Source organism: Chiloscyllium plagiosum, chromosome 37 (genome assembly GCF_004010195.1).
Source record: "Chiloscyllium plagiosum isolate BGI_BamShark_2017 chromosome 37, ASM401019v2, whole genome shotgun sequence".
Taxonomy (NCBI): Eukaryota; Metazoa; Chordata; class Chondrichthyes; order Orectolobiformes; family Hemiscylliidae; genus Chiloscyllium; species Chiloscyllium plagiosum.
In genome coordinates this window covers 30,583,167-30,609,953 of record NC_057746.1, presented here as the reverse complement: position 1 = coordinate 30,609,953, position 26,787 = coordinate 30,583,167, and the positions used below count along the sequence as shown (strand labels likewise).

At 41.1% G+C, this 26,787-nt stretch overlaps 1 protein-coding gene across 2 annotated transcripts; it reads right to left on the bottom strand.

Moving 5' to 3' along the window:
• Positions 1-647: 647 nt before the first annotated feature.
• Positions 648-26,533, bottom strand: LOC122541447 (butyrophilin subfamily 1 member A1-like). 2 transcript variants are annotated; one of them, XM_043678225.1, is made up of 8 exons: positions 25,839-26,533; positions 23,603-23,709; positions 19,144-19,491; positions 16,300-16,584; positions 13,970-14,089; positions 6,719-6,745; positions 4,314-4,340; positions 648-2,212 (listed from the first exon to the last, which is right to left on the bottom strand). In XM_043678225.1, exons 2-8 carry the CDS (start codon positions 23,661-23,663, stop codon positions 1,674-1,676), a joined length of 1,407 nt encoding a protein of 468 aa, XP_043534160.1. In that variant the 5' UTR covers positions 23,664-23,709; positions 25,839-26,533; the 3' UTR covers positions 648-1,673. The 2 variants fall into 2 exon arrangements, with proteins under 2 accessions (XP_043534160.1, XP_043534161.1); XM_043678226.1 differs by lacking the exon at positions 6,719-6,745 and having other exon boundaries at positions 25,839-26,532.
• Between the last annotated feature and the right edge of the window lie 254 nt (positions 26,534-26,787).

Genomic DNA, 26,787 nt, shown 5'->3' with positions numbered 1-26,787 from the left:
GATGTGCAACATGGAAAGAAACCCTTTAGTCCAACTCATCCTGGCCAACCAGATATCCCAACCTAATCTAGTCCCACCTGCCAGCACCCAGCCCATATCCCTCCAAACCCTTCCTATTTATATACCCATCCAAATGCCTTTTAAATGTTGTAATTGTACCAGCCTCCACCACTTCCTCTGGCAGCTTATTCCATACACGCACCATCCTCTGCGTGGAAAAGTTGCCCCTTAGGTCTCTTTTATATCTTTCCCCTCTTACCCTAAACCTATGCCCTCTAAATCTGGACTCCCTCATTCCAGGGACAAGACTTTGTCTATTTACCCTATCCATGCCCCACATGATTACATAAATCTCTATAAGGTCACCCCTCAGCCTTGTCGCTCCACGGAAAAACAGCTCTAGCCTATTCAACCTCTCCCTACAACTCAGATCCTCCAAACGTGGCAATATCCTTGTAAATCTTTTCTGAACCCTTTCAAGTTTCACAACATCTTTCCGATAGGAAGAAGACCAGAACTGCATGCAATATTCCAAAAGTGGCTGAACCAATGTCCTGTACAGCCGCAACATGACCTCCCAACTCCTGTACTCAATACTCTGACTAATAAAGGAAAGCATACCAAACGCCTTCTTCACTATCCTATCTACCTGCAACTCTACTTTCAAGGAGCTATGAACCTGCACTCCAAGGTCTCTTTGTTCAGCAACACTCCTTAGGACCTAGGACCTTTGACAAGTATACAAAATAATCATGAAAACCAATGGAATGCCAGTCTTTAAATCTAGAGGACTATAACATGAGAAAGTAATGTCATACTTCAGCTATATAAAGTTCAGGTTAGAACAGACTTGCAGTGCTCTGACTGCTTCTAAGTGTTAAGGTGGATTTTGCTGAATTTCAAGGCTTAACATAGAAGCAAGAAAAATACAAATGAGGGCTGCATTCCCTGGAAATATGTTGGATAAAGTGGGGTTTTGTTCAAGGAATGTAATAAGTGAAAAATAAATCTGGAAGAGGCTAGGACAAAGTGGCAAGGTCTAAAAACAGAGCCAGATCACTTAGGAGTGAAATTAGGAAACATGCAAAGGACAGAAGTTTGGAAGGTTCTCACCAATGGCAGCTGGTGCTAAATCAATTATAGACAAATCAGCATTCTCTTCTCATGCAACATAATGTTGGTTTTCCCTTTGAACTGATATTCTTGCAAATTCCCCTGGTGAGTGCAAATCAGAATATTTTGTCTAAATATGTTTTTTTTTCAGCACTATTCAAATTTTATATGAATGGATTTTTGTTTTCCAATGTTTTAAGGGATTTCGTGCAAAGACAAATATTTGGAAATTCAAATAGCAGAGCAATCTTGACCTGAATGGATAGTAATATTCTTGCAGGCTGAATGGCCTTCTTATTTCTAGGTTCACTGCTTTATATAATTATCTATTATGTAATAAACACATTATCAGTTCATGAGTCCTGTTGATTGAATGGGATAAAATTAAACATAACAAGGAACCAAATTAGTGAAACATATTATCCATTATCAGATGCCTGATATTCAACTTTACTCAAGTTAATGGAAGTTAATATAGGGTCACATAGAATAAATGTCCAAAGCAATACCATCACTTTTATATTCCTGCCATGTCCAATTTGCAAGTTAAAGCATGGGCTTCAATATTTCAATACTATTGAACCTTTCATTGAATTGGGACAGATTTTCAGACTTGTATTTTCTGAAGTTTGCAATATTGGATAAAGTTTTTGTGGGAATTTGATTCCATGAAATGTGTAGAGATGAGATTTTGTGTCTGCATTGAAAAATGAAACTGACTGAGACTCATAACTGAGATAAACACCAATCTTCTTTGGTACATCACCAATAGATTGACGAGGACTGTCAGAGGTATTCACGACCAGATTATTTCCCAGCCATCCAATGGTCCAGAATCCATTCTCAGGTTTCAGTTCAATCTCTTCCTCCCAATTCACAGAGTCTGAAACGATGCCCAGATTCCACTCGCCTTTCCCAATCACCTCCACTTCCCAGTAATGTCTCCCTGATGTGAATCCTTCTGTTCCCAGCACATAGGACCGGTCTTTAAGCCCCTTCTCAGCATTAGGTTGACTTTTCCCAGTCCATCTTACACTCTTCAGATCCTCAGACACTTCAACTTCTTGATAGTCGGTTTTCTTAACCAATGTTACAGAGGCTATGAGAGGAAACAGCAAAATTAGAGAGATTCACTCAAAGCTAGAGACAGATTTCTTCAGGATTTAGACATTAAATAAATCCATTAAATCCCAATAAAGTTTGAGGATTCCCTTTTTGATAAGTTTCCATATATTGTACTTCCTCTGACTGGAATTCTTCCATCCCAGTCCCGTGAATATGGTATTTTCAATGCTTTCATCAATTCTGGTGTTCCCAGCGGATTTCCAGTTGGAGAAAGAAAGAGATTGTCCCAAAATGAAGAAATGAATCTTTAACAGCAGCAAAGTATTGATTATTCCACAGGGAAGATCACAACCTCTCAGAGAGAGTGACTGGGGTGGGCAGGGATGAGGGAGCAAAAGGAGGGTTATTCAAATTAATTACAAAATCACAAAGTTGATGGACTGCAGAAGGAGGCCATCATGCCTGCACTGACTATTTGAATTAATATTTCACTTAGTGACATAATCTTGCTTTCTCCCCATAATACTTTATGATAACAATCGAATACAGTTTGAAATGCTTAAAATGGAACAGAAAAGGTTGATGAGGATAATGTTGTACATAGACTTTCAAAAGGCATTTGGCAAAGTATCACACAATGGAGTGGTGAGAAGAATTATAGCTCATGGAATAATAAAGGGACAGAAGGAACATGAATACAAAATTAGCTGAATAATAGGAATCAGACAGTGACAGTCATTGGATATTTTTCAGGTCAGAGGAAGGTATGCCGCAGAGTTATCGGGGATTGGCACTGGGATCCTTGCTTTTCCTGATATATATTAATCATCTGGGTTTTGGTCTGTAGGGGACAGCTTCAAATTTGAAGAGTTATATGAACTTTGTAAGCATTGTAAACTGTGAGGAGCACATTATAAAATTTCAAAAGGACATAGACAAGTTGATGGATTGAGCAGAGAGATGGCAAATGAATAAGGACAAGGAGATTGCGCTGAAAGAATGAAAGGTATTTGTTAGACTTTAGGTACAATATTGTGTACAATTCTGAGTACTATAAAGGTATGTGCACACATTGGAGAGTGTGTAAAAAGGACTTATGAAAATGGTTCCAGGAATGAGAAACTTCCATTGAGGACAGATTTGAGAGATTGGGGTTGTTCTCCTTTGGAAGAAGAAAGCTAAGAGGAGATTTGATAGATGTTTTCAAAGTTAAGAGGTATGGATAGATAAATGTTTTCCATTTGTAAAAGGATCAAGGTGAGACAGCAGTGACGTAAAGTGATTTGCAAAAATAGCAAATGTGATGTGAGAAAATATTTTTCACGTAACGTATGGTTTGCCTACGGAATGTAGTGTGTGCAAGTGTAATAGAGAGTCAGATACAGCAATCAAGAGGTCAGTAGGGGAACTTTTGAATAGAAACTACATTAAAAAGCACTGAATAAAGGCAAGAGAATGGCATTAAGACATAATAGTTACTGAAGGGATCATACAGACATGATGGGCCACATTCTACGCCATAACAATTTTTTGTGATCGTTCGTGGCTTTTCTGCCTCTAAATTACTAGGAGGAAGTGAGGACTGCAGATGCTGGAGATCAGAGCTGAAAAATGTGTTGCTGGAAAAGCGCAGCAGGTCAGGTAGAATCCAAGGAGCAGGAGAATTGATGTTTTGGGCATAAGCCCTTCTTCATTCCTGAAGTTATTCCTGAAGAAGGGCTTATGCCCGAAACGTCGATTCTCCTGCTCCTTGGATGCTGCTTGACCTGCTGCGCTTTTCCAGCAACACATTTTTCAGCTCTTGCCTCTAAATTACTCCAGTCCTGTATAACTCTCCAATGTCTCTACATTCTTTTAATTCTCACCTCTGGTGGCTTTGACTTCAGATGCCTCAGTCCCTATTTTTGGAATTCTGAAATCGCTCCACCTGGAAATGTTTCCCTAACAAACAATAATGATGATCTAACCGACATCTTTGACTAAGCTTTTGGTCATCTAACCTAATACCTTTTCATGTAGTTCTACATCAATTCTTCTATGATAACAGTCTTATGAAATAACTGGACATTTTCAACTGTAAAAGGTGCTTTATAAGTGCAAGATGCTGTAGTTTTGCAGTGTGGGTTTATACTTACGATAATTGATTTCCATGTTTTTATAACCTGCAAATATAAAACAAAATGTAATTTCAGTGCACCACATTTCTCATCTATTGTACAATCAAATCACTCAATTGTACAGTTACAAATTAGGAATCAAGGCGGCACGGTGGCACAGTGGTTAGCACTGCTGCCTCGCAGTGCCAGAGACCCGGGTCAATTCCCGCCTCAGGCGACTGATTGTGTGGAGTTTGCACGTTCTCCCCGTGTCTGTGTGGGTTTCCTCCGGGTGCTCCGGTTTCCTCCCACAGTCCAAAGATGTGCAAGTTAGGTGAATTGGCCATGCTAAATTGCCCGTAGTGTTAGGTAAAGGGGTAACTGTAGGGGTAGGGGTATGGGTGGGTTACCCTTCGGCAGGTCGGTGTGGACTTGTTGGGCCGAAGGGCCTGTTTCCACACTATAAGTAATCTAAGTAATCTAATCTAAAAAAAAAGGGTGCTCTCCATTCATAGTCTGCACTGAAATCTCAGTCAGGTTGGAGAAGAAACATATATAGAGACCATGATGGGATTTAAATGCTAGTCAGTGATGCTATACTGTTCACTTATTTCAGGGCAGGTCTGCTTATGGGCAAACACTCTTCGCTGTCCAATTTTCTTGTATTCATGGAGTCCAGCATAGATAATGACCCCAACTGCAAGAACAGGGAGTGATAAATTGCAATATTACAGCTGACAACATATTGAGCATTGAAATTTGCATTATGTCACAGTAGGTCTCTTAAACTCAGGAAACGGAAACCTTTCCTGGAAATTCTGATGAAGGGCTTATGCCCGAAACATTGATTCTCCTGCTCCTCGAATGTTGCCTGATCTGCTGCGCTTTTCCAGCACCACACTCTCAACTTGGATCTCCAGCATCGGCAGGGCTCACTTTCTTCTGGAAATCGTAGGCCAGATTTTCCAAGGAGTGGCAATCTCATAAAATCACTCTCTGTAGAATTAAGACCCTCTGACCTGCCTTTTTCAGTCACAGTATTTATATGGTTAATCATGTTCACTTTCTGGTCAACAGTAACCCCAAGATGTTGTTAGTGGGGAGAATTCAGTGACAGTAATGCCACTAAATGTCAAGGGGTGATAGCTAGACTTTTGTTGTTGGAGATGGTCATTGCCTGGCATTTGTGTCCTGTTAAAGTCACTTAAAACCCTCTTCACCATGAACCATATTACCAATTATTACATCATCTGGAAGTTTTGATAATTGTCCAATAGTTCTAACATTGAACCTTTGTATCAGCACTCTTTATGTGGATCTTACCCAGAAATAACCTTTAACATTGAGTAACTTTGATAATCTCCCTGCCTTCAAACATGTCAAACTTCTTGAACTTGAACCTCCTTGACCTGTCCTCCATATTAAAAGGGGCACTAAAACATCAGGCAAATATCCCAGCTATTGTTGAGGCCTTTAAGACAAAAACATGGCTCATGGCTAGAAAGGAGAGTTTGTGCCTTGTGTATATTAAACAACATCTCCTTCCCTCCCCTCCACACTCCCAAAATGGTACTTCCACTTGGTGCCACCAACATCCATCACCCATGCGATGCCCACTATGAACATCCTCATGAATCTTGCTGGGGTCTCCAATCCATGCCTGACCAAAATAGCCGGACTTGCCTTCAAGTCCATTATCCATGTTTTTTATTCCTGAGGATTGCACATATCCCTGCTGGTTGTAAGAAATAGATTTTTTACTCCCAAATCATTAAGGCTGACCAACATAGTGTCTCCGTTAGGCAGCACATTTTAAAGAAGGCAAGGTGCTAACTGATTTATACGTGCATGAGAAATATTCCCTGATCCAGTCACTCTGGAACATTCATTCTGTTTCTATTCCAATTAACCACTTTCTATTGATGTATGACACTTTTAATGCCATGGTGGTTAAGTTGAGGCACAAGTCTCCAGTGCAGCTGTGTGCATGTGCCATAATTTCCTCAAGGAAGTCTTATCTTTGCCAGAGAACATACACCTTGCAGAAATTCATGTTAACTTGCTTTGATTATTCCAAAACCTTAGTGTTAATTTTTATTCAATATTACAAAATCAAGAAACTGACACAATACCCTCAGCCCAATTAATTGTTTTGATCATTTTGAATTGAGCATTTCAATCCCGTCGTTCTCCAGCAAAACTTTCTTGTCCATTGTTGTTCAGAAGTCTGTAATCAGAGCCAATGTTATTTTCCAACATCTCTCAGCTTTCTAAGATGCACACCATGAGAATGGAGTGCTTCTCCTGTGAATTCTATTGCTGTCCATATTCATAAAAATGTTCAATATTATGGAGGTAAAATTCCAAGTAACAAAAACATAGCTTTCTGATTTTAATCTTCATAAATCATGGAATTTCTGCAATGATTCAGAAATATCTCTTACCTTCCAAAATGCAAAACAGTTGCAGCTCTGAAAGTCAAGAACATAGTGAAGTATTATTGAGAGAGGTTCCACAGAACTGTCGCACCCTTTACAGTAATAAGCACTAATTCAGCATTCAAGGCATTTTTCACATGTATGGACTTACAGAGGAACCTTGATTATCCGAATACCACAGAAATATTACATCTAACACAATGTGTCCAACACTGATTGTGTCTTTTGTTTACAGTGATTAAAAGTGCTGCCGAGAACAGTCTTGGACTGATGGGACCGCAGGCACTGTCTCTAAATGACTGACCTCCTACCCTCTTTCTGTCTCTCCCCACACTTTCCCTGAAGTTCTACACATGTACCTAAACTTCTCTTCCCCAGATAATCTCTCCAACATTATCCTGTACAGAGCAAAGATGGAACCTGTCAAAACGTTGCAGTAAAAAGTTGTGTGTGTGAGTTTGTGTGTGTGCCTGTGTTTGTATTTGGAGACTCACCCCCTAAAGGCAGTTGCAGCAGCAGCAGTCTTGTTGGTGTCCAGTCCGGTTGCCCCAGAGAGGGGTGCGGGGGCAGATCGGGGGACAGTGTTGGGGCAGGCAGAGGGCAGTATTGAGCAGGTGTTGGGCAGGGGTAGGTGTTGGACGGGGTTGGGAGCAGTGTTGGACGGGGTTGGAGGTCGGGCGGGGGCTCGCGCGTGCTGTGACGATGGCTTATCTCCAGAACAGGAAGCAGATTTTACAGAAAACCCCGTGCCCCAGAGGAAAGGCATTTAATCGATTAGCTGAATAATCAATTATCCAAACGAAATAGTGCCTACCCATCTCGTTGGGATAATCGAGGTTCCTCTGGGTTTATGGAACTAGTTTCAAAGATAAGTAACAGCAACTCTAAACAACTGGATTATGTTTTAAACTTCTACCACAGAATCCATACAGTGCAGAAAGAGGTTGATCAGCCCATTATATCCACACCAACCCTCTGTAAAGCATTCCACCCACCCCCTGTACCACAGCCAGTCCATCTAACCTGCACATCTTTGGACTGTGGGAGGAAGCTGAGCATCTGGCAGAAACTGCAGCAGATGCCAACGAAATGTACAAACTCCACACAGGCAGTCGCTCAAACTGGAATCAAACACATGTCCCAGGCACTGTGAGGCAGCAGTGCTAACCACTCAAAGTTTGATTACATTTTGACTGAAGGACAAATTTGCATTTATATCACATCTTTCATAAGGTCAGAATTTCCAAGTTACTCTAAAACCACTATCAAGGATGGTCAGAACTGCTATGAAGTAATTACACATTTTGCAAACAGGCTGGGTATAATTTTATTTCATACCAATTGCTCTCTTCATAACTAAGTAGGAACTAAGTGTCATGCAGAAATAAAATGGGATACAGAGCTCATCTACAGTCTGGTGTCACAAATGTGTTTCCATTTGTCTAAGACATTGTAACAGTGTATGGTTGTGGTGCCCTGACCATTTCTCATTGAAAGGAAATTCAAAAGTTCGCCAATATGCATTTTAACACTCTCCAAATTTGATCTGAATTTTACAATTTCTAATCTCCAGCTTCATGCTCCACTGTTCTTTATATGCATCCTTTGGGAAACACCATAAGATGCTTGCTTGAAAGGCAACAAGGTGAATAGTGCATTGTGGGGAGTCTGTCCTTTACTGTTTCACTGGATATCGAAGTGCGTCTGGGAAAATTAACAAACAGTGAAATGCACAACTTTTCTTGGAGGAACCTGATAAGAAACAGATAAGTGAATGTTCTTAACTGTGGCTGACAGAAAGTCTGCAGTAGTGAGTTCTTTCTTGATTATATGTTGTATTGAGATATGTCTCTTGATTAAACTTAAAAATATAAGCCATAAGTATTAAGTTAGCCTGGAGCAGTGTTTTGCAGAATAAGACAGTGCTATTTTCTGGGTCTGTAGATTGAAAGAAGCAAAAATGGTGTTTAATAGAGAAATATGCTCTTCTTGTCAGATCTGGGATTTTAGGGAGAGTTTACGGTTACTGAGGATGACATCTGCAATAAATGCCATTGGTTGTGAATCCTATCAGATCGAATGGATCAGTTGGCAAGACAATTAGAAGCAATGAGTAGTTTACAAGGGCAAGGCAATGTGATGGATGGCAGTTATAGGAAGGGGGAAAAGTTGCAGATACAGTCACACAGATGGGTTAACTCCAGGAAAGGTAAGAGAGTAGGCAGGTAGTGCAGGAGTCTTTTGTGGCTATCACAACTTCCAACAAGTACGCTGCTTTGGAAAATGTACGAAGTGATGGATTCTCAGGGGAATGTAGCATGAAGATCCAGGTTTCTGGTATTGAGACTGGCTCTAATGCAATGAGGGGTTCGTTCGGTTTCAAGAGATCAATTGTGTTGGGGACTCTTTAGTCCAAGGCACAGGCAGACATTTCTGTGGCCAGCAGCGAAACATCAGAATGGCGTGTTGCTTCTCTGGTGCCAGGATCAAGGATGTCTCAGAGAGGGTGCAGAATGTTCTCAAGGGGGAGAGAGAGAGACAAGCTGGAGGTCATTGTACACATGACATAGGAAGGGAAAAGGATGAGATTCTGAAGGGAGAATAGAAATGATAGGCAGGAACTTAAAAAGGAGGTCCTCGATGATAGGCTCATCTGGATTACTACTGGCACTGTGAGCTAGTGAGGGCAGGAATAGGAGGATAGAGCAGATGAATGCATGGTTGAGGAGCTGGTCTATGAGAGAAGGATTCACGTTATTAGATCATTGGAATCTGTTCTGGGGTAGACGTGATCTGCACAAGAAGGAGGGATTGTACTTGAATTGGAAGGGGATTAATATAATGGCAGGGAGATTTGCGACAGCTGCTCGGGAGGATTTAAACTAGTAAGGTGGGGGGATAGGACCCAGGGAGATAGTGAGGAAAGAGATCAATCTGAAACCGGTACAGTTGAGAACAGAAGTGAGCCAAACAGTCAGGGCAGGCAGGGACAAGGTAGGACTAATAAATTAAACTGCATTTATTTCAATGCAAAAGGCCTAACAGGGAAGGCAGATGAACTCAGGGCATGGTTAGGAACATGGGACTGGGATATCATAGCAATTACAGAAACATGGCTCAGGGATGGACAGGACTGGCAGCTTAATGTTCCAGGATACAAATGCCAAATGAAGGATAGAAAGGGAGGCAAGAGAGGAGGGGGCATGGCGTTTTTGAAAAGGGATAGCATTACAGGTATACTGAGGGAGGATGTTCCCTGAAATACAGGGAAGGTTTAGTGGAACTGAGAAATAAGAAAGGGATGATTACCTTATTGGGATTGTATTATAGACCCCCTAGTTGTCAGAGGGAAATTGAGAAACAAATTTGTAAGGAGATCTCAGTTATCTGTAAGAATAATAGGGTAGTTACGGTCGGGGATTTTAACTTTCCAAACATAGACCCGGACTGCCATAGTGTTAAAGGTTTAGATGGAGAGGAATTTGTTAAGTGTGTACAAGAAAATTTTCTGGTTCAGTATGTGGATGTAGCTACTAGAGAAGGTGCAAAACTTGACTTACTCTTGGGAAATAAGGCAGGGCAGGTGACTGAGGTGTCAGTGGGGGAGCACTTTGGGGCCAGCGACCATAATTCTATTAGATTTAAAATAGTGATGGAAAAGGATAGACCAGATCTAAAAGTTGAAGTTAAAACTGGAAGAAGGCTAATTATGACAGTATTAGGCAAGAACTTTCAAAAGCTGATTGAGGGCAGATGTTCACAGGTAAAGGGATGGCTGAAAAATGGGAAGCCTTCAGAAATGAGATAACAAGAATCCAGAGACAGTATATTCCTGTTAGGGTGAAAGGAAAGGCTGGTAGGTGTAGCGAATGCTGGATGACTAAAGAAATTGAATGTTTGATTAAGAAAAAGAAGGACGCATATGTTAGGTATGGACAGGGGAGATCAAATGAATCCTTAGAAGAGTATAAAGGCAGTAGGAGTATACTTAAGAAGGAAATCAGGAGGGCAAAAAGGGGACATGAGATAGCTTTGGCACATAGAGTTAAAGAGAATCCAAAGGGTTTTTACAAATACATTAAGGCCAAAAAGGTAACTAGGGAGAGAATAGTGCCCCTCAAAGATCAGCAAAGCAGCCTTTGGGTGGAACCGAAGGAGATGGAGGAGATACTAAATGAGTATTTTGCATCAGTGTTTACTGTGGAAAAGGACATGGAAGGCATAGAATGTAGGGAAATAGATGGTGACATCTTAAAAAATGTCCATATTACAGAGGAGGAAGTGCTGGATGTCTTGAAACGCATAAAAGTGGATAAATCCCCAAGACCTGATCAGGTGTACCCAAGAACTCTGTGGGAAGCTAGGGAAGTGATTGCTGGGCCCATTGTTGAGATATTTGTATCATTGTAGCATCAATAATCACAGGTGAGGTGCTGGAAGAGTGGAGGTTGGCTAACGTGGTGCCACTATTTAAGAAGTGTGGCAAAGACATTCCAGGGAACTATAGACCAGTGAGCCTGACATCGGTGGTTGGCAAGTTTATGGAGAGAATCCTGAGGGATAAGATGTATATGTGTTTGGAAAGGCCAGGACTGATTAGGGATAGTTAACATGGCTTTATGCATGGAAAATCATGTCTCACAAACTTGATTGATTTTTTTTGAAGAAGTAACAAAGAAGATTGAGGAGGGCAGAGCAGTAGATGTGACCTATATGGACTTCAGTAAGGCGTTCGACAAGGTTCCCATGGGAGACTGGTTAACAAGGTTAGATCTCATGGAATGCAGGGAAAACTAGTCATTTTATACAGAACTAGCTCAAAGGTAGAAGACAGAGGGTGGTGGTGGAGGGTTATTTTTCAGACTGGAGGCCTGTGACCAGTGGAGTGCCACAAGGATTGGTGCTGGGTCCACTACTTTTCATCATTTATATAAATGATTTGGATGTGAGCATAAGGGGTACTTAAGTAAGTTTGCATTGACACCAAAATTGGAGGTGTAGTAGACAGTGAAGAAGGTTACCTCAGGTTACAATGGGATCTTGATCAGATGGGCCAATGGGACTGAGAACTGGCAGATGAAGTTTAATTTAGATCAGTGTGAGGTGCTGCATTTTGGGAAAGCAAATCTTAGCAGGACTTATACACTTAATGGTAAGGTTCTGGGGTGTGTTGCTGAACAAAAAGAGCTTGGAGTGCAGGTTCACTTGGAAGTGGAGTCGCAGGTAGATAGGATAGTGAAGAAGGCATTTGGTATGCTGTCCTTTATTGGTCAAAGTATTGAGTACAGGAGTTGGGAGGTCATGTTGTGGCTGTACAGGATATTGGTTAGGCCACTGTTGGAATATTGCGTGCAAGTCTGGCCTCTCTCTTATTGGAAGGATATTGTGAAACTTGAAGGGTTTCAAAAAAGATTTACAAGGATGTTGCCAGAGTGGAGGATTTGAGCTATAGGGAGAAATTGAATAGGCTGGAGTTATTTTCCCTGGAGCATCGGAGGCTGGGGGATGAACTTTTAGAGGTTTATAAAACCCTGAGGGGCATGGATAGGATAAATAGACAAAGTCTCTTCCCTGGAGTGGGGGAGTTCCAGAACTAGAGGGCATAGGTTTAGGGTGAGATGGGAAAGATATACAAAAGACCTGAGAGGTAATTCTTTCATGCAGAGGGTGATACGTGTATAGAATGAGCTGCCAGAGGATCTGGTGGAGGCCAGTACGACTACAACATTTAAAAGGCATCTAGATGGGTTCATGAATAGGAACTGTTTGGAGGGATATGGGCTGGGTGCTGGCAGGTGGGACTAGATTGGGTTGGGATATCTGGTCAGCATGTACGGGTTGGATCAAAGGGTCAGTTTCTGTATTGTACATCTCTATGACTCTATGATTCTAACATTCCCAAAGGACAATTCCATCTAAAAGTGCTGAAAATATTCAGCTGATCAGACAGCATTAGTGGAGGGAATACTAAAGTTAAAATTTCAGGTCAATCAGCTTTCCTTAGAGCCTGGGTAAGGAGCTAAACTGGCCAGTATTTATTCTGATCACTGTACAGTAGTAATGTAGTGTAGGATAAATGTTGAAACAGAGGGGGTAGGATTGGTATCAGAATGTTTCAGTTGGACAGTTTGTTGATGAAAATGTCCTGAAGTCTCACTCAAAGAAGAAATACAGTTAAGTTGTGAAAATGAGAGCATCCTTTTCAACTGGAGTGAACGGGCGGCCATTGAAGATCCACATTATTGTAAATAATTTCTGAATCCGTCTGTTCAGAGATGCTATTATACACCTCTGGAGCAGGTGAGACTCCTGTCTCAGGAGGTAGGGAGCTTAAACATGTGTTGCTGGAAAAGCACAGCAGGTCAGGCAGCATCAAAGGAGCAGGAGAATCGATGTTTCGGGCATAAGCCCTTCTTCAGGCAAGATTCCTGAAGAAGGGCTTATGCCCGAAATGTCGATTCTCCTGCTCCATTTATGCTGCCTGACCTGCTGCGCTTTTCCAGCAACACATTTTTACGCTCTGATCTCCAGCATCTGCAGTCCTCACTTTCTCCTCAGGAGGTAGGGACACTACCACTGCAACACAAGCTCCAGACCATGTTGTTATATTTATTTTCCTGGACAATCTATTCAGACATGTTATGACACACCTCTGGGGCAGGTGAGACTTGAACCTGGGCCTCCTGGTTCAGAGGTAGGGACACTACCACTGCCACACAAGCACTCCTCCACATTTGTTGTATACTAGCCGTATGAAACTGCGTCATCCGTTGCTCTAACCTTTGAGATATCTTATTCATACAGGTGTAATCCAAGTCAGACCATGCATGACTCGAATCAAGAGTAACCTACTCAGCACCTTTCATGAGGTCACATGATATACAGTGAGAAATGATCAGATTAGAGTAGCTTTAATTCCATGGATGATTTTGAGTTGCTCCGTGAGCTCCACGATATCAGAGCCAGAGAAAAACATACCAGGTGATCTTCTCTTCATTCATATAGTATGATAATAATCAGATGTGAAGGTGTGTCAGACACAACAGGAGTGCAGTATAATGTGGTTGGGGAAACAAAACAGATGGAACTTCATTTGTCATTCATTATAGCATAAGCAGAAACAGAATTATCATGAAATCAATATCTCTGGCCTCGTATCTGGACCTATGTCCAATAACACAACAAGGCTGTTACTTATACAGCATTTTAAACAGTCTTTTTACTGGAATAATACTGAATTGCAAGTTGTGCTCCTACCTTTGATCCTTTTACGGTTTCTTCTGTGGAACATTATTTCAAGAATGATAATAATAATCACAAGGGCTACAAACACCCAGAAAACTATCAGCCACACGTTGATCTTGGGAAAGAATATTTCTAGAAAATAAAACAAAAATAGAATCAATAGAATAAAACACTTAGTAGAAGACTCACGCCACTCCATTCACTCCACCCAATAATTCCTGAAGACTAAAGACACCAAGATAGAAGAGGATGAAATAATGGTCTCCTTTGACATAACAGCCCTGTTCACATCCATCAGCATCAACCTGGCCAAGGAAACACTGACTACACAATTAGAAGACCCAAAGACACATACACCAAACACCACCAACTACATCAGCAAGGACAATATCATCAAGCTAGTGGGCCTATGCCTTTCCACCCACTTCACCTTCAACAACAAAACCTACAGACAAACCAATGGAACACACATGGGATCTCTGATATCAGGGTTCTTTGCAGAGGCAGTAATGCACAGACTTGAACAAATAGCTCTGCCAATCATTCAAACCAAACGCTACATGGATAACACTTTTGTCATCACTAAATGAAACAAATTAGTATAAAGCTTCAAGACCATCCATAATATGCTTACTGGCATAACATTCACTAAAGAGGAGGAAAATAACAACAAACTACCATTCCTAGATGTCACAGTAGAGCGAATAGCCAATGGGCAACTTCAAACCAGTGTCTACAGGAAAACAACACATGTGGACCAAATATTGAACTACAGAAGTAATTATCTCAACATCCACAAACGATTCTGCATCAGAACATTATTGCAACGAACAAAAACACACTGCAACACAGAGGAACTACGCAGGGCAGAGGAAAATCACCTCTGGTTACCCAATGAACACAGTCCGCCGATTTCTCAGCAACAAACCTAAACAAGCAGACAAAACAAGTCCAGAAGCCCTTGCCACTCTCCCCTACACCAAAGACATCTCGGAAATGACCGCCAGACTATTCAGACCCCTTGACATCATGGTAGCCCACAAACCCACCAACACACTAAAACAGCGGCTAATGAACTTGAAAGACCCTATACAGACAACAAGCAAAACTAATGTCATTTACAAAATACCGTGCAAGGACTATAACAAACACAACATTGGATAAACAGGCAGAAAACTAGCCACCAGAATACATGAACATCAACTAGCCACAAAATGACATGACCCTCTCTCACTAGTATCCTTACATACAGATAAGGAAGGACACCACTTCGACTGGGACAATACATCCATCCTAGGACAATCCAAACAGAGACATGCATGAGAATTACTAGAAGCATTGCATTCCAACCGGAACTCTATCAACAAACACATTGATGTGGCTCCCATTTACCAGCCCCCTGAAAAAAAGAACAGGAAATGACAACATCACAGGAAAGGGCATTACCAACACAAGAAAACACAAATATATAAATAGAAAGCAGGAAGTACCAGCAGTTCTTTTGTGTGGAGGCTCACTGAAGATGTTACCTAATACGGTGACAAAACATCTGAAAATGAACCTTCCAGCTCAGCAAGTAAACCTACAACCAGAACCTCAACCTGAGCTACAAATCTTCTCAAAACCGCTAACAGAATCAATGTCTCATTAGAAATATGCAATCCCAATAAAGGTTTCAAGTTTATTCTGGTCATCAGACTCGTACCAGATGTCTACCTGCCGACTCAAGGCACCTATAACAACACCAGAGGTTCAGAGCTTGGGGCATTCACTTTAACTGTGGCAGCATTAACTTAGCACAGATTCAGGGTTGATGGAAAATTGGTGTTTGAATGAGCACAGATCACAGAGTAGGTGGGATGGGGTTGGAAAACATAGATGGAGTAACATAGTCACTACAAGTATTGTGTACAAGTTAATTGATGGAAGTAAGAAAGAATATCTTCTTTAAAATCAGAAGTTTATCATTTGGTAGCACCGTGCATTATTCTGGGTACATCAAGAGTTAGCCCTAACATAATTGCAATGGGGGTTTACAAGAAGCCTAATAAAGGGAATTAAATTGCACAGAAAAGGGAAAATCTCTGAAGTTCATGCATCTTTCTGCTGCGAACTGTGAGTTCTGTTGAACCATGAACACATGTGAATAGATTTGAGAAAGGGATCTGGTTTGTACTCAGCTGTGGTCCCTCAGTTCTTGACTAACCGGCTGGAAAATACCATGAGGAATGCACACAAGAGCAGAATTGATAACCATTAAACGAATACCTTCAGGACAGGAGGAAACAGATTTGCATAATAAGTTTTGTCATAAAACAAACAATAAAAGGTTGTTCACATACCTGGTATCTGAAGACGGGCTTCTTTTGCTTTGTTCAATAAATTGTTTTGCATTAGACAGGAGAATCTGTTCATGGAGTCACTTGTTACATCAATTTGAGTTAAAACAGTAAAAAGGCCATTGCTATCTTTTTGGTGAGTTGTTTCAGGTTTTGCATTCGCAGCTTTTTGATTTCCATCTAGCCACTGCACACTTGGTTCAGGATACCACCCATCTGATTTACATACAAGACGAACTCCTTTGTTACTGGTTCCCTTCAAGTGAATCCAAGGCGGCTGTCCAATACCTGCAATTAGAAGACCATTTTCTATGACATTAAAAATCGTTAATATGATCAATGAAAATTACTCTCCTAATGTTTACTGGGCAGTGGATAGACAATTGATATGACAAACCAAGATCTGCTAACAAAAGATGAATAATGTTGCAGTCCTTGTTTCACAGCATCCCACTTTTTTTCAAATCAAAGTTTGAAAAAAAAACTCAAATAAAATTGATGGGTATGGATTCTTTTTTTAAAAAAGTTTATGTCCAATTGTTGGCAAATAATGACATGATGCAATTTTTTTGACTGCTGTGTGAATCTTGTCTGGAACATTTCAATTAAATTGAAGTACAGTTATTTTAACTACCAAAACAAGATCATTTCTGTCAATTACTTCATTTTTTTTCATTTCTGAAATCATTATTGTTATTTTTCTCACCTTTAAAACTTGATATTCTCCCTACTGACCTTCACAATTCTACATCTACTCTAAGCAATAGAGTCAAAACTGTGACATTTATGTCCCATCCTGCACTAAGATGCATTTGTCAATCAATCACTCATTCTCACTGACATACATCAGCTCCAAATCCTAACGGTAGTAAATTTCGAATCATTTTTATTTTTTCCAAATACCCAAGACTTTTTATCATCTACCTCTGAAGGATTTTTCAGTCTTAAACCATCTTCTGGACCCCTGCATGTTTTCTCTGCATGTTCACAATGCTACTAACCCAATTCTCCACTACAGATTTTGGAGTGACTGGGCTTGTATACGCTTGAGTTTAGAAGGCTGAGAGGGGATCTGATTGAGACGTGTAAGATTATTAAAGGAGGCACTCTAGAGGCAGGAAACATGTTTCCGCTGATGGGTGAGTCCTGAACTATAGGACACAGTTTAAAAATAAGGGGTAGGCCACTTGGAACAGAATAGAGGTGAAATTTCTTCACCCAGAGATTGGTGGGTGTAAGGAATGCTCTGTCCCAGAAGGCTGTGGTGGCCAAGTCTCTGGATATTTCAAGAAAGACTTGGATAGAGCTCTTAAGGATAGTGGAATCAAGGGTTATGGGGATAAGGCAGGAACAGGATACTGATTGAGGATGATCAGCCATGATCATAATGAATGGTGGTGCTGACTCAAAGGGCAGAATGGCCTATTCCTGCACCTGTTGTCTATTTTCTATTGTCTACATACTCCTTATATTCCACTGGTTCCTTTCCTCTTGCTCTGTCTTTGTAAACAGTTAATCTTTCCTCCTATAACCAAGCACCATTCCCTTACATAGACATGGCATAGTTGGTTAAACTCTCACCTCGCTAACCTCTAGGTTGTATGTTGAAGTCCCACTGCGTAGATGAGAACAAATAATCAAGGCCGGTCAAGTTGCAATATTTTGGAAGAAGCTGTTAAACCAAGGCCCTGTCTGCTCTCCCAAAGAGCATAAGTCAAAGTCTGGCAATTAGATCATTTATGGTTGAAACTGTGTCCAGTTTAATGCATGTTGTCCAGTCTTTCCAATTCTGACTGATGGACAACAGTAAGACAAGCTCAGCAATAAATCTTTGAGGCATTTTTATGTATAGGTTGCAAGTGACTGTAGAGAGCAACAGTTGTAATCTAATGTTGTTTTGAATCAATTATTATTTCCAAGTGATTCAAATTTGAAATGAATAAACAAATTTCTTTACTTTAGGATTAACAGGATTTTTTCTTCAGGTTCAATTAGTTGAATAGTTGCTGAAGCATCTCTTCACGACATTCCACCACCACAACGGGGTTCCCAGTACCGTATATGGGAGTTTCTTTCTCTGACCTCTTTTTTTCTTGCTTGGTAAGTCACTTGATAAAACCCAGTTCATTATTTCACACCTTGCAAGTAGCATAGAATCCCTACAGTGGGGAAAGAGGCCATTCAGCCCAAGAAGTCCACATCGATCAGCTGAAGAGCATCCCACACCCTACACTTCCTCTAGCTAAAGCACCTAGCCTGCACATCTTTGGACTGTGGAACACAGCCAGAGCACCTGGAGGAAACCTACACAGACATGTACAACTCCATAGTTGCCCGAGAGTGGAATCGAACCCCCATCCCCTGGCACTGTGAGGCTGCAATGCTAATCACAAAGCCACTGTGCTACCTCGTATGCGTTAAAGGTCTGGGATTCCTGTTATGTCCAAATTAAAGATATATCATCCTGATGAACCCGGTCTTTAACTGCATTAATAAACTAAAAGAAAATGAATTGAGTGAACTCTTACGTACAACAAATGCACTGCTTCCGAGTAAACACTTAAACACATTCACTCATAAATTCTCCTAATGTGAAGAAAAAGCAAAAAAAGACAGTTCTGAAACTGTAATCAAACAGTTGCATTTAAACTGTGATGATACAAGTGAATAATTTTAATTGAATACCAGCATACATTTTCAGCGTGAACCACTAATGATAGCACTGTGGTTTAGTCATAAATATCTTTTATTTTTGGGTTATTCCGCATTTTATTTTCATGTATTGCTTTGAAGTTGCAGCTTTTTTTAAAACTTGCCAATTTGCAAATTATAACGATATGCACTAACCTCCAATTTTGAGATTTATCACTGCTTCCTCATAGCTTGACTTGAAGTCAATAAAACATGTGTAGATCCCTTCATCTGATGCTTTTACTTTCTTCAGTTTCAGAGAAGCATTTCCATGGGGAAACTCATTTTTAAAAAGTTCAGTCCTCTCTCGGTAATCCTTATCCTGCAGATCAGGACGATCCTGTTTACCAGCGTATAAATGGACTGGTGTAGTAAAGTCTAACTTAAACCATCGAACTTCCAGATCTTCCAAAGATGTACTTGGTACCACATGGCATGGTAATACAGCATCATCACCGACAGTGACTATAATGGGTTCATCTAATCCAATGACATCAAACGTCTCTGGTAAAATATAACATTTTAAACAATGTAATCAGTGCCATGATTCTATCTGATGGTAATACTGAACAAATAAGGTCTCAGAGTAAAAGCTGGCATGATACACCACAAGACTAATGTTTAAAATTTGGATTTGTGATGGTCAGTCACTGAACATATGGATGAAGTTACCAATGTAACTAAAGAAAAGTTGCTGACACAAAATGGAAAAAGGGAAGGTGGTATTTTCACTGGACTGTTAACCCAGACACCCAGTTATGAATTCTGGCATGGCAGATGTGAGGTTTTAACATATAAATCTTGAACATACATAAAAGATATACATTTGACCAATGAATATCGAGAATTAAAGTCTAATGATGACCATGAACCCATTGCTGATTGTCAGAAAAACTGTCCCCATTGAGAAATCCACCTCAGGCACATAATAAAGATGGAAGTGTACAGTGGTGGCAACAATTACATAATCTGGAAAGACTTTAATCTGAAGTCCTAACTACAACCCAGGATCGTGTGAAAGATCCTAAGGCAATATTCTAAAGATGAGAAGGGTGTTTCTCATCCTCTGTCAAGGGGAAAAGTCTAATAGCTTAAACAACATGATCTGATCATTATCATTCTTTGTAGAATCTTGGCATGTGTAACTTGGTCACTGCAATTCCGAGCATATGTCAGTAATTGTAATTCAAAAATAATTATTTAACAGTAATGTGCTTTGAGATGCAGAGATTATGAAAGATATTGTGTATTAATGTATATCAATCATCCCTTTTGTCAATTACTGTACATTTGTTTCTTAATTGTGGGATAGACCAGATCACTTCCTGTGCATGCTCCATCATTCAATAAAATCATAGCTAATTATCCATCTCCACTTCACTTCCTTACCAGTTCCAGGGAGAAAGATAAAAATCATACAACACCAGGTTATAGTCCAACAGGTTTATTTGGAAGCACTAGGTGGTTGTGGAGTATAAGATCATAAGACACAGAATTTATCGCAAAAGCTGAAATTATACATTGAAAAAGACTTGGATTGTTTGTTAAGTCTCTCATCTTTTAGAATGACCATGTTGGTTTCAGTTCTTTCAGATGTAAATCCCAGAATTTTTTTGTTAAAGTTACATTCTGAAGTCAACTTTAACAATAGGTGCCATGTCAGCCCAGATAATGTATTGAAGGTGTGAGGTGGTCTGTGTGATACTATCTGTGTTCCAATGTTCAGACTGATTCTATTTCTAAAAAAGGAATTTATGAAATCTTACAAGGATTCATGTAGTTTTTAAGCACCATAAAATGTAATTCTGCAAGTACAAATTCACCCCATAAACCCACGACACAGACTGGATGCAGAGCTGGGCTGAGAAATGGCAGATGGAGTTCAACCTGAATAAATGCAAACTGATGCATTTTGGAAGGACAATCTCAAATGCTGAATATAGGATTAAAGACAGGATTCTTGGCAGTGTGAAGGAACAGAGGGATCTGGGTGTGCAAGTACATAGATCCCCCAAAGTTGCCACCCAAGTGGATAGGGTTGTTAAGAAAGCATATGGTGTTTTGGCTTTCATTAACAGGGGGATCGAGTTTAAGAGCTGCAAGATTTTGCTACAGCTCTCCAAGTCCCTGGTGAGACCACACTTGGAATATTGTGTCCAGTTCTGGTCGCCTTACTACAGGAAAGATACAGAGGCTTTGGAGAGGGTGCAAAGAAGGTTTACCAGAATGCTGCCTAAACTGGAGGGCTGGCCTTATGAAGAGAGGTTGACTAAGCTTGGACTTTTCTCTCCAGAGAGGAGGAGGAAGAGAGGTAACATGATCGAGGTGTATAAGATAATGAGAGGAATAGATAGAGTCAATAGCCAGAGACTTTTCCCCAGGGCAGGATTGACTGGTACGAGGGGTCATAGTTTTAAGATATTAGGAGAAAGGTATAGAGATGACATCAGAGATAGGCACTTTATGCATAGAGTTGTGAATGCATGGAATGTGTTGCCAGCTGTGGTGGTGGAAGCAGAGTCATTAGGGATATTTAAGCAACTGCTGGACATGCACATGGATAGCAGTGAGTTGAGGGGTGCGTAGGTTAAGTTATTATATTTTACATTAGGGTTAAACCTTGGCACAATACTGTGGGCCAAAGGGCCTGTTCTGTGCTGTACTTTTCTATGTTCTATGTTTTGTGTGTGTGTATATGAATGAATGATGGGGTATAAGTGTCTGTGAGAGAGTGTGTCTATGTGTATGTGTGTGAGTATGAGTGTAAAGGGGTATAGGTCTGTGAGAGGGTTTGTATGTGGATGTGAGTGTGGGAGTGTATGTGTGAGCGTAGGAGAGACAGCTTGTGTATGAGAGAGGGTGTGCATGAGTGTATGGGTCTATAAGGGTGTGTGTGTGTGTTTGTGCAGTGGGATCATCTGTAGTGTTACATGAACCCAAAGTCCCGGCTGAGGCCACCCTCTCACAGACCTATACCCCTTTACACACACACATACACACACATATATAGGTTTGTGGGGCGAATTTGTACTTGCAGAATTATATTTTATTTTGATCAAAAACTGTATTAATTCATGTAAGATTTTGTAAATCCCTTTTTTAGATTAGAATCAGTCTAAACACTGGGGTACTGACAGCCTCACACAGGGGACCTCACACCTACAATGCATTATCTGGGCCAACCTATTGTTAAAGTTCACTTGAGAATGTAACTTTTAAAAAAAAAGTTCTGGGATTTACATCTAAAAGAACTGAAACCAACATGTTCGTTCTAAAAGATGAGAGACTTAACAAACAATCCAAGTCTTTTTCAATGTATAATTTCAGCTGCAGAACACTGTAAGCATTCGCTACAAATTCTGTGTCTCACGATCCCACAACCACCTGATGAAGGAGCAGCGCTCTGAAAGCTAGTGCTTCCAAATAAACCTGTTGGACTATCACCTGGTGTTGTGTGAATTTTAACTTTGTCCCCTCCAGTCCAACTGTCGGCACCTCCAAATTAGGTAGAATGAGACAGAGAGCCATTCCCATCCAAATCTCTCTCTTAACTTCAAATTTTCTTTTTCTTAAGAAAAGCTCACATTGTAGCCAAGTGGTTTCCAAAAGATTGAAAACTGTACAAAATCATTCTGGTGGGGATGTTAAGGTTAAGGTTGTGATCTCATGATTCAATCTCATTCACTCAGTATTCAAATTTCAACACGTTAGCCAAGCATGCTTCTGAAAGGGATTTAGGAAACTTGGCTGACTTAATGTTCAATGTGTCACAGCAGTGCAGCCACTGACAACATTGATAAAGCTTGGAAACTTTTTTGCCAAAGAGATGATGGAATTGATTTGAATGCTGGAGAGAAGAGGCCAGAAAGCTGATCCACCCTGACACCAAAGGCCAGTTAGGAAAAGAGGTTTGGGCATTTTCACCAAGACACAGACATCTGAGAAATGGATATATTTATAAATACAGGTCATGGGAAGAGTAAATAGGGGGCACTACAATAATTTAAATTTTGAGAGTGGGATACCGGGATGACAAGGATTCCAAAGTATAACTCTATGATGAAATTCTTCACACAGTTTACTGATGGGGAATAGATTCGCAGGAAGAGTTGTGGAGGGAGAAATCCCTGGATGCTGACATGGTGCTTGGAAGAAAGTCTAGATGAAAGAACATAGCCAGATCAAATAGGCTTGCTCATCTGTGTATGTCTTGTGATCTCGGTAGAGATGAAACACTGACTAATCAAGGGATTCTCAAGCAGGAAACCAAGTCTGCTGAACTTCATTACCATTATTTGAATCATATTGATAAATCCAGTAATTTCATGGTCACCATTATAGAGATTAGCTTTTTATTCCAGATTTACTTTATTGAATGTAAATTTCCCAGCTGCTATGATAGCACTTCATGCATCTGCATTATTAGGAATATTGGATTGTACATTAATAATTTAGAAAAATAATCATTAGGATAAACTATTCACAAGTAGTTGGCTGCTCTAGGTTGAATGAGTTTTTCTTGTTGCCTAAAATTGTTCATCTCTACTTTAGTAACCCTCATAGGGCTAGACAAATAAGGCATCAGATTAAATTTAATATAAAAACTCTTTCTTACCTGGCTTTGCAATTTGAAGAATACAGAATAGGAACACAACACTGATACATCTTCTGTTCATCTTTGCACAGATTTAATTGATTACCTCAAAGAAAATCCTTGTTAACCTTTTGAAGAGAGCATCAAAATAATCAAAAGCACTGAGATTAAGCTGAAGCATGCTAAAATGAATGATTGCTAAATTTCTGATGGTCAAGAGGAGCCCTGGCCAATATTCTATTCGCCTTCCTGTTTACCTGCTGCTGCACAAAGTTACCTATATGCTAACTTTCTGTGTTTCATGAACAAACAGCCCAAGTCCTGCATTGAGTTTTCTGCCAATTTTCTCCATTTAAAAAACGCTGTTCTTTTGTTTTCCCTTCCAAAATGAACAACTTCAAATTCTCCCATATTATGCTCCATTTGTCAACTTTCTGCCCGCTCAGTCTCTGCAAACAGTTTCCATCCTTCTTACGACTTGCCTTTCCACTTATTTTTGTGTTATCTGCAAATTTGGTTGAAGTACATTAGCTTCCTTCCTTCATTGATATATAGTATAAACAGTTGTGGTCCCAGCACTGACCCCTGTGGAACCCCACTGGTTCCAGGTTGCCAATCTGAAAAGAACCCTTTATCCCCATTCACTGTTTCCTGCCCATTAGCCAATGACTAATGACTAGTCCTGAATCAAAGCTAACAAGGTTCTGTAATCCTTGTGGAACAAAAGATCACTAACTTGAAACTGTTTCTCTCTTCACGGATATTACCTACCCGGCTATAAGCTATACCCAACATTTTCTTTCAGAATTCCTGATTCCACAGTATTTCACTTTTACAAAAATCAATTTTTCTCACTGTCAATTGATTTCCTGTCTCAATGGCTTCTTAAAAGGATTCAGATGGGGATGGGGATTCAGATTCCCACCCTCTCCTGTAGGAAGAAGTGCCTCCTGACAGCAGCCCAGCTTTGTGCTTGAGGCTTTGGCCGCAGTCAATACCCTTGTCTAAAGCCAGACTTTAGATGCCAAGCAGTCAGGAACTTAGAACCAAGGAGGCAACTTTGCCACTATTTTGCTTCCTTCACCTGTAGCGCTGTACTTTTCCTGGTCCGTGCTGAATAACTCAGTGCAACTGGTTCCTTATCCGAAATTCTCTTTTCATCCATCAACTCCTCACAAACAAGAGACAAGGAGAAAGCAAACCTAAGATAATTTTAAACAAAGCTCATTCTTCTCACATATGGACACACCAGGACTCCATAATAAATCACCTACTCTGGTCCTACTTCGAATATAAAAAGATCCCCTTGTCAAAGTGGGGCTCTCCCCCAAGTTCTGGACAACATCTCAATTCAATTTAATATTAGATTAGATTAGATTAGATTAGATTACTTACAGTGTGGAAACAGGCCCTTCGGCCCAACAAGTCCACACTGACCCGCCGAAGCGCAACCCACCCATACCCCTACATTTACCCCTTTAACCTAACACTACGGGCAATTTAGCATGGCCAATTCACCCGGGAATTGAACCCAGGTCTCTGGCGCTGTGAGGCAGCAGTGCTAACCACTGTGCCACCGTGCCGCCCACAATTGTTTTAGTTCAATTGCTGGCTTTTTTTTAAGATTAGATTAGATTACTTACAGTGTGGAAACAGGCCCTTCGGCCCAACAAGTCCACACCGACCCGCCGAAGCGCAACCCACCCAGACCCATTCCCCTACATTTACCCCTTCACCTAACACGACGGGCAATTCAGCATGGCGAATTCACCTGACCTGCACATTTTTGGACTGTGGGAGGAAACCGGAGCAAACCCACACAGACAGAGGGAGAATGTGCAAACTCCACACAGACAGTCGCCTGAGGCTTTCGGTCTTGTGCGCAAAGTGACAGCCTGTATTCCACATTAGATCGACGTCAGGTTTCAGAAGTGCTGCATTTTATTAGTTGCAAAGTATTTGAATTGTTTTGAGGGCATGAGTGGTGCTACATAAATGCAAGTCTATATTTCTACTGAAATGCGATTTAGTACGACAGAAGCCTGGGTGGAAGGCTATGTGGGGTTAAAAACTCAAGAGTTCTTCTTTTAAAAAAGTCTTTGCAGACTGCTTCCTGAATCTACATTGGCCGGAACACACTATGAGTTGTCAAAACGTCCTCACCCCCAGGATGACAGGGCGGAACGCGGTGATGTACTTTAGCAACTTTTGATTCCCGAGGATCAATAGGGAACCCTTAAAACCCAGCGATTCTTACCCATATCCTGGGGAGGTGAAGGCATCCTGAACCCACGGGCTTGGTCAGCAGCTAGTTCCTATGTCGCTGGGTTGGCATCCAGAAGCTGCAGCGAGCACCTTGTCCCAGTTTATTCTCAGCAAGTCTGTGAGCTCTGCTCAGCAACAAAACCAGCACCAGGGCCGCCTCCTTAATGTGGACTTACTGACCCTCAACACAAGCAGAGAAACTCCAGCCGCTCTCCAAAGAGAAAGGGAAATGATTTCAAAATGGAGAGAATAAATGGGCGGGCCAGAAAGTGAAACCGTGTAAAGGATTGGTCGACCACTGAGTGATAAGCGTTTTATGACAGGGGATATTTATTCGCGGGATGTGGGCACCGCTGATTGTGCCAGCTTTTATTGCTCACCCTGAGATGCCCTTGAGAAGGCGGTGATCAACTGAGAGAGGGAGTTTAACCCAGCCACACTGAGGGAACTGCGATCTCTTTCTCAGGCAGGATGGTGAGTGACTTGGAGGGAACTGTTGAGGAAAGACCAACTTCTAAAGTCTTCTTCCTGAAGTTCTCCAACTTGCCGGAGGTCCCGTTATGTGTGCTTCCTGTGCAGAGGAGTCGGGTTGTAACAATCCAGATGTACAACCCTCACGTCCCAGCAGCGGATGTCCTGACCTTACTGAGAAGATACGTCCAGGTGGAGGGAGAGAGTACCGATGTGGTCGATCCTTTCGGGATCTGGACCAGCAAACGGCAGGTCAGGGTAACCCTGAGGGTCGATGCCAGTGGGAACATCCTCCACCCACCCTCCAGCTTTGTAATCGGAGGAAGCAGAGGGTACCTGACATACGCAGGGCAGCTGAAAGTGTGCCGAACCTGCGGGAGATTAGGCGACATGGCGGCGGATTGTAAGGTGACCGTCTGCCGAAACTGCAAACAGGAAGGCCACCCGACCAAGGAAAGTAAGGAGGCCAA

What these genes read in the sequence shown, in the direction of transcription:
- LOC122541447 (XM_043678225.1), bottom strand. Translation starts at nt 23,663, where the DNA reads ATGAACAGAAGATGTATCAGTGTTGTGTTCCTATTCTGTATTCTTCAA. An exon ending in TCTTCAAATTGCAAAGCCAG is followed by an intron (nt 19,492 to 23,602) that starts GTAAGAAAGAGT and finishes ATATTTTACCAG; the next exon opens with AGACGTTTGATGTCATTGGA. An exon ending in GATAAATCTCAAAATTGGAG is followed by an intron (nt 16,585 to 19,143) that starts GTTAGTGCATAT and finishes TTCTAATTGCAG; the next exon opens with GTATTGGACAGCCGCCTTGG.